Below are 12,839 nucleotides of genomic sequence, written 5' to 3'. Positions count from 1 at the left end.
ATATCAACTGGAAGGTGATAGATATCTACACAGCCAGCAACCACAACACGATTCTCTGGGAAATATCAAACGACCAGAGCCCGAGAAGACCTAAAAAGCAACTTAACACCATTGGTTGGAAGGTAAAAACTCTTGACCCAAGTGCATTGTTAGTAGCTCTCAATAGTGACCAGATTATCGCGGGCTGCGCAGAAGAGAAGACCAAGGACCTGATGAAAAGAGTGACCTAGGCTTGTGACGCCAGTATGTCTTGTAGACGTGGCATAAACACAAGACCTTCCGTTCACTGGTGGAACGACCACATCAGCGCCCTTCGTAAAGAGTGTCATCAGAAGAGAAGAATATCTCAGCGTGGCTACCGACGACCTAACTCTGCGGAGCTGGTCGCAGAGTACAAAAAAGCCCGTCGATCCCTGAACAAAGCCATCAAAGATAGCAAAAAAAAAATGCTGAAACGAGGTGGACAGAGATCTGTGGGGTAGGGCGTTTAAGGTGGTCATAACCCATCTCAAAAATCAGCTAATGCTATCACCCACGTGTCCTCAACTCCTACAGAAGATTGTAAAAGCGTTGTTCCCCGAACAAAGCGAGTTTAACTACCTATTAGCGCAGAATGAAATGGATGACATTCCATCTGTCACGGAGGAAGAACTGATGGAGGCTTGTAATCGTGTAAGGAACAATAAAGCGCCGGGATTGAACGGAGTCCCCAATATTGCTTTAAAAACAACTATAAAAGCAGTGCCATCATTGTTCCTGGACGCCTACGACACATGCCTCAAGAAAGGGATTTTTCCTCGGAAGTGGAAGCAGCAACGACTAGTACTACTTCAAAAAGGGAGAAAGCCACCAGAAGAACCGTCATTTTATCGACCACTTTGTATGTTAGACACGGCAGGTAAGATATTTGAGCGTATAATCCACCAAAGAATAGAAGCAGTTGTCGATCCACTCCTGGCAGACAACCAGTATGGTTTTTGGAAAGGACGATCAACCCTGGACGCAATCAATCTGGTTGTTGCAACGGCCAAGGAGGCAATCGAAGGGATCAGATGGAAGGGTGGAGCGAAGAAGTACTGCCTGGTGGCCACTTTGGACAACAAAAATGCCTTCAACTCCGCCAACTGATACTGCATTATGCAAGCCCTGGAAGAGAAAAACGTACCAGGATATCTACGTAGGATAGTGGCTAGCTACTTCACGGACAGAATCCTGAGAACATAGAAAAAAATTTTTTTTTACTTTTGAATTTTGCTAGTCAACAACGAAGCATTTTATAGCTATGATCGATACATATTCTTGTAGGAAATTTAACGATCTACAAAAATTGTCTAAATGAATATATGCGTACGGAGAACCATTTCGGAGTTATCAGGCCTTAAACATTGAACTATTTAAAAAAATAATAATATTTATTTATAAATACGAAAAATCGACTTAAATCACTTAAATAAACAATATTATGTAAGCAACGCTATTATTATTGCCGAGGCTGACGGCTGTCGAGTATCGTGAGGCCCGAGATCTGTGACGTAAGGTCTTACCCCCAGCCCGTGACAAGACTCGCCCCCACTCAACGAGGGTTGAGAGGACTACGAGAGAGATTGTTAGGGGTATTCCGACGCCACCCTTCATGAGGACCTCACGCAATGGGTCCTAGTACAACGTCCCCCAGTCATTGTCATCCCTTAATTATATTGGCTTTTATTAGATGTCTCATTCCGTAGTCATTGTCGGGTTATTACTTGTAGATGTATAAATAAATATTAGTATACAAAATATAAACCTCGAGTCTTACAGATCAGAAGTGGGATTGGAAATCCGTGTTCCGTGTAAAGCGTGGTGTATTAATGTTATAATAAGTTATAATATATTAATTATAATTGAGAAGTTATTGTTAGTGCAAATATTACGGTTTCGCAATAGTTTCAAGGTCATTACGTTGAGTGCTGAGTCAACCCTACTTAATCCTCAAATTTGGCTACTTCGTAGTTAGATCACCCAAGGTCATGTTACTCCATCTTCGAAAATTGCAACTTCTCTGAAAAATTGAAGTAGTTAGGAATATCCATAGCTGCGGTCGAGATAGGCTTTGTAGAGGCGTCGTACTTGCAGAAGGAACCAGGACTAAAGCACCTGGAGAAGGTCGAATTATGAAGAAGCAGAACAACTCAATGGTGAGCTGTTTTGCGACCGAAATTGCATTCTCAGCGAGTCCACCAGCAATCGGTGCAGAGAATGGATGATGAGTTCAACGCTGAAGAAGTTACTGGATTCAACGTCAGAGCGATATCAACAACGAATGATTACGATAAATTAAATCATCAGCAAATGAGGAATCAGGGCCTAAAGCTGGTCAACTCATTATCGCTCATTTGGTAATACGACACTGAGTGTCAGCGTTATTATGAACGATAAATTTGGTAATGTAGAAGTTAAAAGTAATTAATTATGATATAACTTGAGTTAGTGTATTAATAGGTATAATCAAGTCGGCTTAGTAATGCTTGCTCGATAATAAATAAAGTATTATTGCAAGTAGTAATTGTAATAACATGAAGAAATAGTAAATTAATAAATAATGAAGCAGAACTCCGAATTATGCATACCGGATGTAGCATTGATATACTTGCGCGATCAAGTAGTGAGTACTCGCTATGCGGTTCCAAAGAATGTTGTCGCGGTTATAAGTAACTATACATTTTCAAAATAAATAAGCAGTAGTCTTAATCAGAATCACAATATAATTTAGTAACGCCTTGATTTTTAATCGTTACAATTGGATATTAGTTAGCTATAAGAGAGTAGAATGATTGATTTTATCAATGTGGAGTTATTGCAAATTGCAAAGATTAACAATTCGGAAAACGAACTTATTGTTAGGTATAGTTAGTATATATTATAACGGGTATTTTCGTACTCGTGCGTTAGCGAGAACGAAGCCCGAAATAAATAATCTGGCCTACCTGCTTTACCTGTTGTTGGGCGCCAGGAGCCTTGCTCCAATCACGTCGATGTCCGGCTACTCCGGTTCGGGACTCCTTTCGTCGGGTGGCGGGCCTCAAGGGTACGACTTAATTATAGAGGAACGAGGAAAGTATTCGGGCTATTCGCAATTAATTAACAAAAAATAAATTATCAATTTATTGACAATAAATTCAAATAGTTGTTCAAAATTAACAAACTACAAGAATTAAACGCGAGAAAAAAAAAATAATAATACTCGTCGACGATCTCGTCGATACGCCGGCGATACGCAGTTTTCGCCGAAAAGCAAACTTCAACGGTTTCAAAAACAAAATACTCCGGCAAATTTCACTCAACAATCTCAAAAAATAATTTTGTCGTCGCTCACTCAGTTAATTTAGTCAGTTAACGACAGCAACAAAATAAAGCTCCCCGCAATTCACTCAATCGCAATTGATTAACTAAATAACCAAAAAAATTGAATCTTCGCTTAATTTTATTGAAATCCCTTAATTAAATAATACTAATAATAATAATAACATAACGTCCTTGAAATTCAATTAATAACAATTAATTGAAATAGTTAAATATAAATCGTCGCTCAAGTCAGTTGTTATTAACTAACCCAAAAAAAAAAAATTACTTGTTCATAAATTGTCGCTCAATTCAGTTACGTTCAGTAAATTAACACAAAAAGATTTATAAAATTCACTCGATTCAAATTTATAGCAGTCAAATAACTAATTCATCATAATTAAGTTTTAAATTTTACTTTCTAAAATTTCGCCGAAGTTTTGATACTAATAATAATAAACAAGAAAAATACATTCACCGCAGTTAAATAATAGTTAAATTAATTATTCAGCACGAATCCGAAGCTCGATCAATGGATAATCGACCCCGTCGATTATCCCGGGAGTAAACGTCGAAATTACAAAAAAAAATGATAATAACCGTATTAATTGTAACTTCATACATCAGTACACAAAAAAAAATAACAACAATGGCGGTACCGAAATACCTCGTGGGATTACTCGGTTACTGGCTGAGTCAACACAACCTTGAAATTCCTCATCGACAAATTTAATGAAAAAAAGAAAAAAAAAAATTTTTACTTGATGAATATAAATCCCACGAGCTATTTATTTACGAAACCCGTGGCACTCACCCTGGTCGAAGACGTCGCTTAATCCCGTCCGTCGATTGGCCACACCAGGTCGTACTCGGCTTCCACGTCGAACTATATCGGACAATGAACCTCCTCGGCGAGGATACGTGGTGATTTTGTTCGTCACTTGCACACGTCAACCAGCGATCACCCAACAAAAAAACGTCGTAATAGATCGCTTCTATTAAATAAATAATTGGCGACAGCCAATTATCGTCGTAATGCCGTAATAAATTTTTGGCAAACAAATTCGCAGCTAAACACAATAATCAATACATGCAGCACACCACGTCGTGGCTAATTAACTGAAATCATCAGATTTCAAACGCGAGAAATTTCACGATAGTCTTTCTAATAAATCTCAAAATCAGACAATATTAAAAAAAATAACCAACAAAAATCCTCCGAATCGAAATTACATCCGCACGTGGCAAGTGGAAAACGTGGAAGAAGGAAAAATTAGCACATGTCGCATTCCTCGTCTCTTCCCCCTTTCTGGGTCCGTCGTTAGCTTTGAACTCCAGAGATGGCGCCGCAAGTCCAATTTACCAATATCGACGTTTATTGAGTGATATATTGGCTGGAACAGTTGCTCGTTCCCGAGACAGACATCCGCCCGTCGTTGATAATCTTGCAGATGATCCACGTCGTTGATCCTCGTTGGTCTCTCTTCGCGGGTTTGTGGCCGGTAGTACCATTCTCAATAATACAATACTTAACTAACTTATTCGCTAAATTAAATTCCTATTCGCAATAAATTTTGTTTCGAGCGCAATCGAACTTCGGTCAAATTTTTTTTTCCCACGCGAGGGCGACTCGGTCGCGGCGAATTCAATCAACAGACATTAAATAAATTTAAGAGCCCAATTTAAATTTTCTTTTAAAATTTAAATTCAAAATAAAATTATCATAAAAAGAAAATAAATAATAAACAAACGTCTTAACAGGTGGCGCTAAAAGCGGCCTGTTACAATATACTCAAATCTGATTGAAAAATAATGAATAAGCATGTTAATAATATATATAAAATATATGACGCCAAGTTTAAAGAAATTATCTTTGGCAAAACTATAAAATAGAACCCGGCGGTCACATATATTTTGTGAACAATACACAAAGGAGAAAGTAGAAACTAGTAAATAGTTATAACGTAGAAATTCGAAATGCCTAAATAACACATGTTGGTATAAAAGTGTTTCTAGTTAAAGTCTTTGAAAAGTTCAAAATATCCTTTTCGTTAGTCGTTGAAAATAAATATTACGTGTGTTGCCAGTAACTCAATAAGTAAAATTCATTGTTGGTAGAAAAATTATGTTGAGTCGAGTTTAAGAAAATTTTAAAAACATATCAACACAAAACAGATGGTTTCAAGGACATAGTATTAGAATTACTATACGAGGAAACCTCGGGTTTAGTTTTCTCACAGCCGAGTCTTTATCTCGCAAGAAACCCTTGTTTTATTGCCTTATTTTAAGTACTCAAAAGTTGAGTGGCAACCATGTGTCGGTTACGGGCTAAGTAAACTCATCGGTATAATGCACAAAGTACGAAGTAGTCATACAATAGATTGTAAATAATTATTGTGTACTGTATTATCGAAATGCTCCTCAGCATTGATTGTAAGCTATTTAAAACGAAAGATAATTATCTAATTTCACCAACCTTACGTTAGTATGATAGCACTATCATTTGAGTTAGAAAAATCAGATAGTTTTGTAAGAGATGTTATTTAACAAATTTTAACGTCCCGTAATAATATCGAATTGGCTAGACATTTTTAAACAAAATGTAAATAAAATAGTTAAGCGTTTGATATCGTAAAGTAGAATTGTCAGTTATAAATTGACAAAGTATATAGTTAATGGATGAAAGTTAAAGATAAATAATTAATAATATTAATGACTAGCAGTCTACCCCGGCTTCGCAAGGTATTTAACAATAATTTGAAAATATAATATAGCCTATGTCATCCGGGGATAGTGTAGCTTCCCAACGGTGAAAGAATTTTGCAAATCGGTTCAATAGTTCCGGAGTCCATTCAATGCAAACAAACAATCAACTCTTTCCCTTTTATAATATTAGTATAGATTATTGAAGTCGATTATTTGTGAATGCTAGGTCATTAATTGATGTACTAATTGCATACTAGAAAGATGAAGAATTAGATAAGCGATTAAATAATTCAGCACTATATTCTAAATTCATATCGGTATTTTTGCGAAGAGTTATCACTGAGCATTGTTAATTAATATCGCACAATACTCGGATGAAGTTTGCAAATTTAAATTGTAATCGAAATTATCATTTTTAAAATCACCATGTGGTATCGGACTACTACGAAATTATTGAATGCCCTGCCGACAGAACAAGATTTTAAGATCTTAAAGTAATAGAAACGTCGGTCAACAAGATCGATATTTACGTAATTGCAAAATAGTTTGGTTTGAATCTGTACAGTAGCGCAGTTATTGTACCTTAAACAATAGTAGTCTTGTTTAAGACTGCGGGTTAATTTTACGACAAGTAATAGTCAGGTAGTAAACTCAGGTCAACTGGACCTCAAAAAAAAAGGGTCGTGGATACTGGTTAGAGTATATTGTCACATCAGCTATGAGGTATCGGTTCTTAGAATTGCTATGGTTTAACATTGAGTACGTTGAGTATCTTAAAGTAAGGGGAATCAGCTATATGTCCTTCTTGGATGTTGAGTGAACGAAATGTGGTTTCTCGTACCTGTATAAAATATGATTAAAATTCAAGCTGGAATTTCAGCGATAGAATATGTGAGCATAGTAACCATTAAAAATTAAATAAAATAATTATTAAGTTATTGTAATTAAGGCTTGATGAAGATAAGATTTATATATCGTCGAGAGCATTACATCTGTCTCTAGCTAAAATGTTAATTCATGTCTTCAAAGTTTCTGACTAGGCTTCGAAGGTGGTTCTGACGAGTGCTGAAGTATCAACTCGTCTGGGATACGTCTGTTGCTCGAGTAACCGTTGTACAGATAGTACCGAGTCAGTATGGACGGCAGCGATAGCTGTTGAAGATCTTTCAACAATTGACGATAGTGCATGAGATGCACGAACGTGTGCATCGAGTACGTCATAGACCGTCATTATGATTGTAGACGGAAAACCAGGAATCTTGAAGGGATTTCAGTGCGGTTGCAGCAACAATCGGCACTTATTAGTGCGAACCTGGAGGAGTTGGTGAACAGCTGGAGTGATCCTGAGCTCCGTAGCAGCAAGGATACTTCATTAGTGCACCGAATATGACCTAACTCATTACAAATGGAGGCCAGATGGAGGAGGATTTGCATCCTAATGCTGGCTAGGGAGTCATCGTCCTAGTAGTTGCGTCGAGAGACTGCAAGATTAGGGAATCGATCAAGTACCGTATAGGAGTAGCTTCTCCGCACTACTAGTGGTTTAATTGGCGAAAGCCGATATGAGTCGTGTGATCGTTGAACGATCGGGCGGTCAGTAATGACCGGGCGACGACTCCAACGTCCTGGTGGTTACGTCGAGAAACTGCGAAGATCTTAATCGATCAAGCGCCGGTTGGCGGTGGTTTCTCCGTACTGCTAGTGGTTTTAGTGATATCTGTCACGCAACATGCAATCGTTATTGAGTACTAACGACGTAAATGGGTTAAGCTTGAAATTGTACGCATGAAAATTGAATGGAATGTTAAAATTTAGAGCTGCAGACAAGCTATATGGTGAGTAGTGATTCGTATCCGGTGGACGGCTGAGTCAGATACGAAGTCACTGGTGCCAATTAGTCGGCTCTAAAGTTTAAGCATGTATGACTGGATCAGCGGTATAAACACATGCCCTGAGTCTAGTAGGTAGAGGATGCACATGATTATTGTCTAATTGTAATGTGTTGTTGATTTTTGATAAAAACGAGAACGGCTTTGATCTTACAATAGGAATGGCTGCATGATATTGCATGATATCTTATATCTTTCAAATGCTGATAATACTCGAATATTATTTTAGGTCGAAAATAGTGATATAGCAGGCAAAGTGACATGGTCACTTGAACGAGCAGCTGACCACTAGTCGCGAGGACGCGAGCATCATCAGGACGGCCGACTGTAAGCAACGCTATTCTTATTGCCGAGGCTGACGGCTGTCGAGTATCGTGAGGCCCGAGATCTGTGACGTAAGGTCTTACCCCCAGCCCGTGACAAGACTCGCCCCCACTCAACGAGGGTTGAGAGGACTACGAGAGAGATTGTTAGGGGCATTCCGACGCCACCCTTCATGAGGACCTCACGCGATGGGTCCTAGTACAACGTCCCCTAGTCATTGTCATCCCTTAATTATATTGGCTTTTATTAGATGTCTCATTCCGTAGTCATTGTCGGGTTATTACTTGTAGATGTATAAATAAATATGAGTAGTATACAAAATATAAACCTCGAGTCTTACAATTATACATCAAAAAATTAGAATGATAAATTTCTAAGAGGTTTTTGATGAAAAGTTTTTATTAATTATTGATTACTGACTAATTTCACTAAACAGCGCTAAAAAAATACAGATGTATTACGAATTTATGGTCAATATACCTTCAATAGTACAATTTACATAAAGTTTTTTTTAGAACAGCTCGGAAAGTCTTCTCTATGTTTTGTTACCGTTGGTAGCAAACCTTGAAATTGTTCTTCACTGTTAGTTGAATGCTGATTATATTTAGTAATTAATGCGATATTCCTCTCAGCAAAAAATTGAATATTTTCTTGAAAGCTTCTGTGACTAGCCCATAAAGTGATGTCGACATCAAGAAACTCAGTAGACAATCCAAATCGTTCAAATAATACCAATGATCTTTTAGAAACGAAATGACTTAGATCTTTTATTAATAACGTATTCAACTTATTCTTATTGATTATGAAGCGCTATTTATGTAATATACTACTATCTCGTGACTTTATAGCAGTTACCATTCTAATTTTTATTTCCGGTGAAACTCTCGAATCAAATAAAGCCAACCCTGGCGGGTCCGATTTACCGGAATTTACGGTGATTGCACGGTGAAATCACCGTGCACGTTCACCGTGATTTTCGGTGAAATCACCGTAATTTACGGTAAAATCACCGTGATTAACGGTAAAATCACGGTGATTTCACCAAAAATTACAGTGATTTCACTGTATTTCATTTTGAGCTCTGGCGATGGAAATCACCGTAGTTCACGGAAACTTCACCGTGAATCACGGTGATTTCACCGTACACTATCCAGCGCGCTGGCGGTGAAAATAACGGTAAATCTCGGTGATATCATCGTGTGCATTCACGGTAATTCACGGTTACTCTACCATGTTTTCTTCAGTAAAAACATACTGAGATTCACTGTAAAAAAATTTTATAAATAAACAACAATTATTTAATTCAGTTAATTAATTTTTTATTTTTTAATAGTTAAAATGTTGGAAAAAAATGTTTAGAAAAAATTTGCTTGCAATCAAAGTTTACTACTCTGTAAGTATATGTTTTAGTTTTAATGTTTATCTGGAAAATTATTAGATTGTTATTCTCTTTCAGGATTATTCAACTCTTCTTCTCGTTGTTTAATAAACTTTTCTTTACGATTTAACTCTAATTCTCTCATCTTTAATGACTCTTCCATGGCTCGTAACTGCTGGAGAGAAACGTTTTCATTTTCCTTTTTGTTTTTATTCAGGTCATCTTTAAGTTTTTCCAATCTTGCTATTTCATTATCAATTTGTGAAATGTCCTTAAATTCAACAGATAAGTTTGTAGACTGAGGTGTACTAGCAGGAGTAGGAATAACACTCTTTAATTTCTTGCGCCTTGCTTCAAAATTGCTACTTGCACAATTTCGGATTTCATCGTCGAGTTTCACACCATTATTTTTCTTTTTATTCATAATTTTCAAAGGTATTGCTTCATTGATAGCATTGAAAATATCTAAAAAAGTAGAATAAAAATGTAAATCAATTAAATAAAATATAAAATATAAATTTTTAAGAATGATTTTTATGCGATATTATTAATGATTGAGTAATTATTACTTTTTATGGGCATCAATTCAGCGTCGCCGATTTCTTGCAAATGCGGTTTATCTGATCGCGCTTTTAAACAATATTTTGAAGCTTCTTCATCACTCCAAAATCCACTCATAATGCTAGACAGTCTAGATGCGACGTTCTTTGAGCTTCTAGCTTTATTATAGTAGTTTTCGTCCATAGTATATCCCGCAACAACTACTGTCTGCAATTAAAACATTTCATTAACTCTGTGATGCACGAGAACATGATATTCAAATCAACTTACTTTTCTTTTTTGATCAACAGTTTTAAATTTATTGACCATTGTTTTTTCAGGTGATATGGAATCATTGTTTAAATCTTTTTTCGAGTTACGAGTAGTCTTTGCATTTTCCTTATCTGTATCATTATTCCTACTATCAAATTTAGATGTTGATTCTTGAACTTTTTCAAATACCGGCTCATCATTATCACTCATGTTTACAATTTCATCCTCCAAAGGTTCAACAAACATATTCTTATTTACCGTAGTAACTTTTTCACTGCTTTTATTCTTGTTATTTTTAGAACCTTCTGGTGTAAAGATTGGTGGGTTCATTTGTTCATGAGAAGAGGGCTTTGGTTGAATTGAAGATAAATCTAAAATAATATCCTATAAAAAAAAGTATATATGTTAATATTGTTTATGGTTGAAACCAAATTAAATGTACTTTCTAGGAGTAAAATCACTTTATATATTTAAAAGTACTTTTAAGGATTTTTATTATTGAGAATTATACCTACATCGTTTTCATATTTGCGCTGACTGAATGGTTTTTTAGGTTCACCGTTTTGAAATTTTTTATTGATAGGATTTATCACAACATTTACCTCCACATGACGTGGAGTTGCTTCCGGGGTTGAACTTCGTCTTCCTTCTGGAGTTGGACTACGTCTTGCTTCTGGGGTTCGACTTCGTCTTGCTTCTGGGGTTGAACTTCGTCTTATTTTTACGATTGAATTTTGTCCTGTTTCTGAGATTAGACTTGGTTCTGTTTCTTTATCGGACTGTAGATTGAAATAATATATTAGAAAATTAAACATTAAAAATTTAAGGAAAAATTACAAGTGCAACATAAAAAAAATAGTAACGAGCATTAGTATAAAATATTTTTTATATTATTTAGCTTTTCAAAAGTGTACCTAAGCGTTTTCTTAAAAGATGGTTTATTTGCATGCATATGAAATTAGTAACAAAGTATATATATATATATATATATATATATATATATATATATATATATATATATATATATATATATATATATATATATATAGATATATATAATCTTATTTTGTTTTCATTCATAATAAATATTCCTAGAAATTGAGCTCTTTACTTCAAGTTTAACTAATTTATTAACAGAAAAAGAAAATTTAACGTTAAAATATTTATAATTAATGATATAAGTGGATGACGGATTTTTGAAATTGATTTATGAAGTTACCGTGTATTACATTAAGTTGTGAGATTCAAATGAAATAAGAATGGTCCAAAGGATTGAGCAATTTTATAGATGGAAATTGTGAAGTGTATTAAAAATTAATGACAAAATTTCAACTTGCATGATCAACATAAACATTAACTCACTTGATCATTAATTTTATTTTTTCTTCGAAAAGAAAAAACAACTTCGGATTTTGAAAACGACATCAAAATCAGAAAAAAAGGAGTTCAGCACTGCAATAATATTAATTCTTGGAATTATTATTTTCAAAACTAACAATATTTAAATTTATTATAAATATAAAATAATTTTTTTAATTATTGTTTGTTTATAAGTAAATAATAATAATTAATTATAATAATGAAGATTATTATAATTCAAAGTTTACATAAATTAATACCTCTGCATCTGATGTATATAGCGCGTCACTTGCTTCTATGACTTTTTCTTTCGTATGTGATAATCTTTTCTGAAAAACAAAATTACCGAAAATTGAGAGTTAATTTTCGAGTTATGAAAACATTACAGAAATAAATGTCGCTTTATGACATTTCGTGTCTATTATAACTTAAAAACAATCAAAAAATACCAACCTTTTCTTGAGTACATCCCTCTTCTCCGGTTTCTTCATTCGCTCGTTTTTTAGACTCTTTCGTACTTACTGGACTGTTCGAAAAATGCTTTCGAATTGTTGGTCTTTTTGGTTTGTTACACAATGGCAACAAAGCATTTTCTGAATCTGAAATTAAATAGCAATCATAATTACTAATTGTCGGTCAATAATATTTAAAATCAATGAATATTCCCAAACACCCATAAAATAATAAATTACAAATTATAATGAAAAAAGCAAGATCTATGTCATATTATTTAATTTTAACAAATCGAATTTACCTTCATTAGCCAGTATTTTAACTTTGATAGGTTTCTTCAGTTCATTAAACAGAACATAATTTTCATCTTCGTCGATGTATTCCAACTCGGTTAACTTTCTATATTGAACCGAACTAGTAGTACGAAGTTCTAAAAATATTTTTTGAGCGCGCATGATTTCTTCACGACTACTCTTAGAACGTAGAATCAAGACGAATTTTTTAACAGACATTTTTTCTGTAAATTAAAAACAATCAATTAATTTCAAGTAATTTATTCAATCAGACTGACGATAAATAACTGAACAAAACTTGAA

The 12,839-nt window shown here is 34.9% G+C and overlaps 1 protein-coding gene across 1 annotated transcript; it reads right to left on the bottom strand.

Moving 5' to 3' along the window:
• Nucleotides 1-9,682: 9,682 nt before the first annotated feature.
• LOC123267999 lies at nt 9,683-11,300 on the bottom strand. Its single transcript, XM_044732884.1, has 5 exons — nt 11,295-11,300; nt 10,947-11,210; nt 10,450-10,815; nt 10,188-10,386; nt 9,683-10,083 (listed from the first exon to the last, which is right to left on the bottom strand). The coding sequence occupies exons 1-5, from the start codon at nt 11,298-11,300 to the stop codon at nt 9,683-9,685; spliced, it is 1,236 nt and encodes a 411-aa protein (XP_044588819.1).
• Between the last annotated feature and the right edge of the window lie 1,539 nt (nt 11,301-12,839).

The sequence above is a fragment of the Cotesia glomerata genome, linkage group LG6 (genome assembly GCF_020080835.1).
Source record: "Cotesia glomerata isolate CgM1 linkage group LG6, MPM_Cglom_v2.3, whole genome shotgun sequence".
Lineage (NCBI taxonomy): Eukaryota > Metazoa > Arthropoda > Insecta > Hymenoptera > Braconidae > Cotesia > Cotesia glomerata.
The sequence above is the reverse complement of the archived record's forward strand: the minus strand, read 5'-3'. Positions and strand labels throughout refer to the sequence as shown.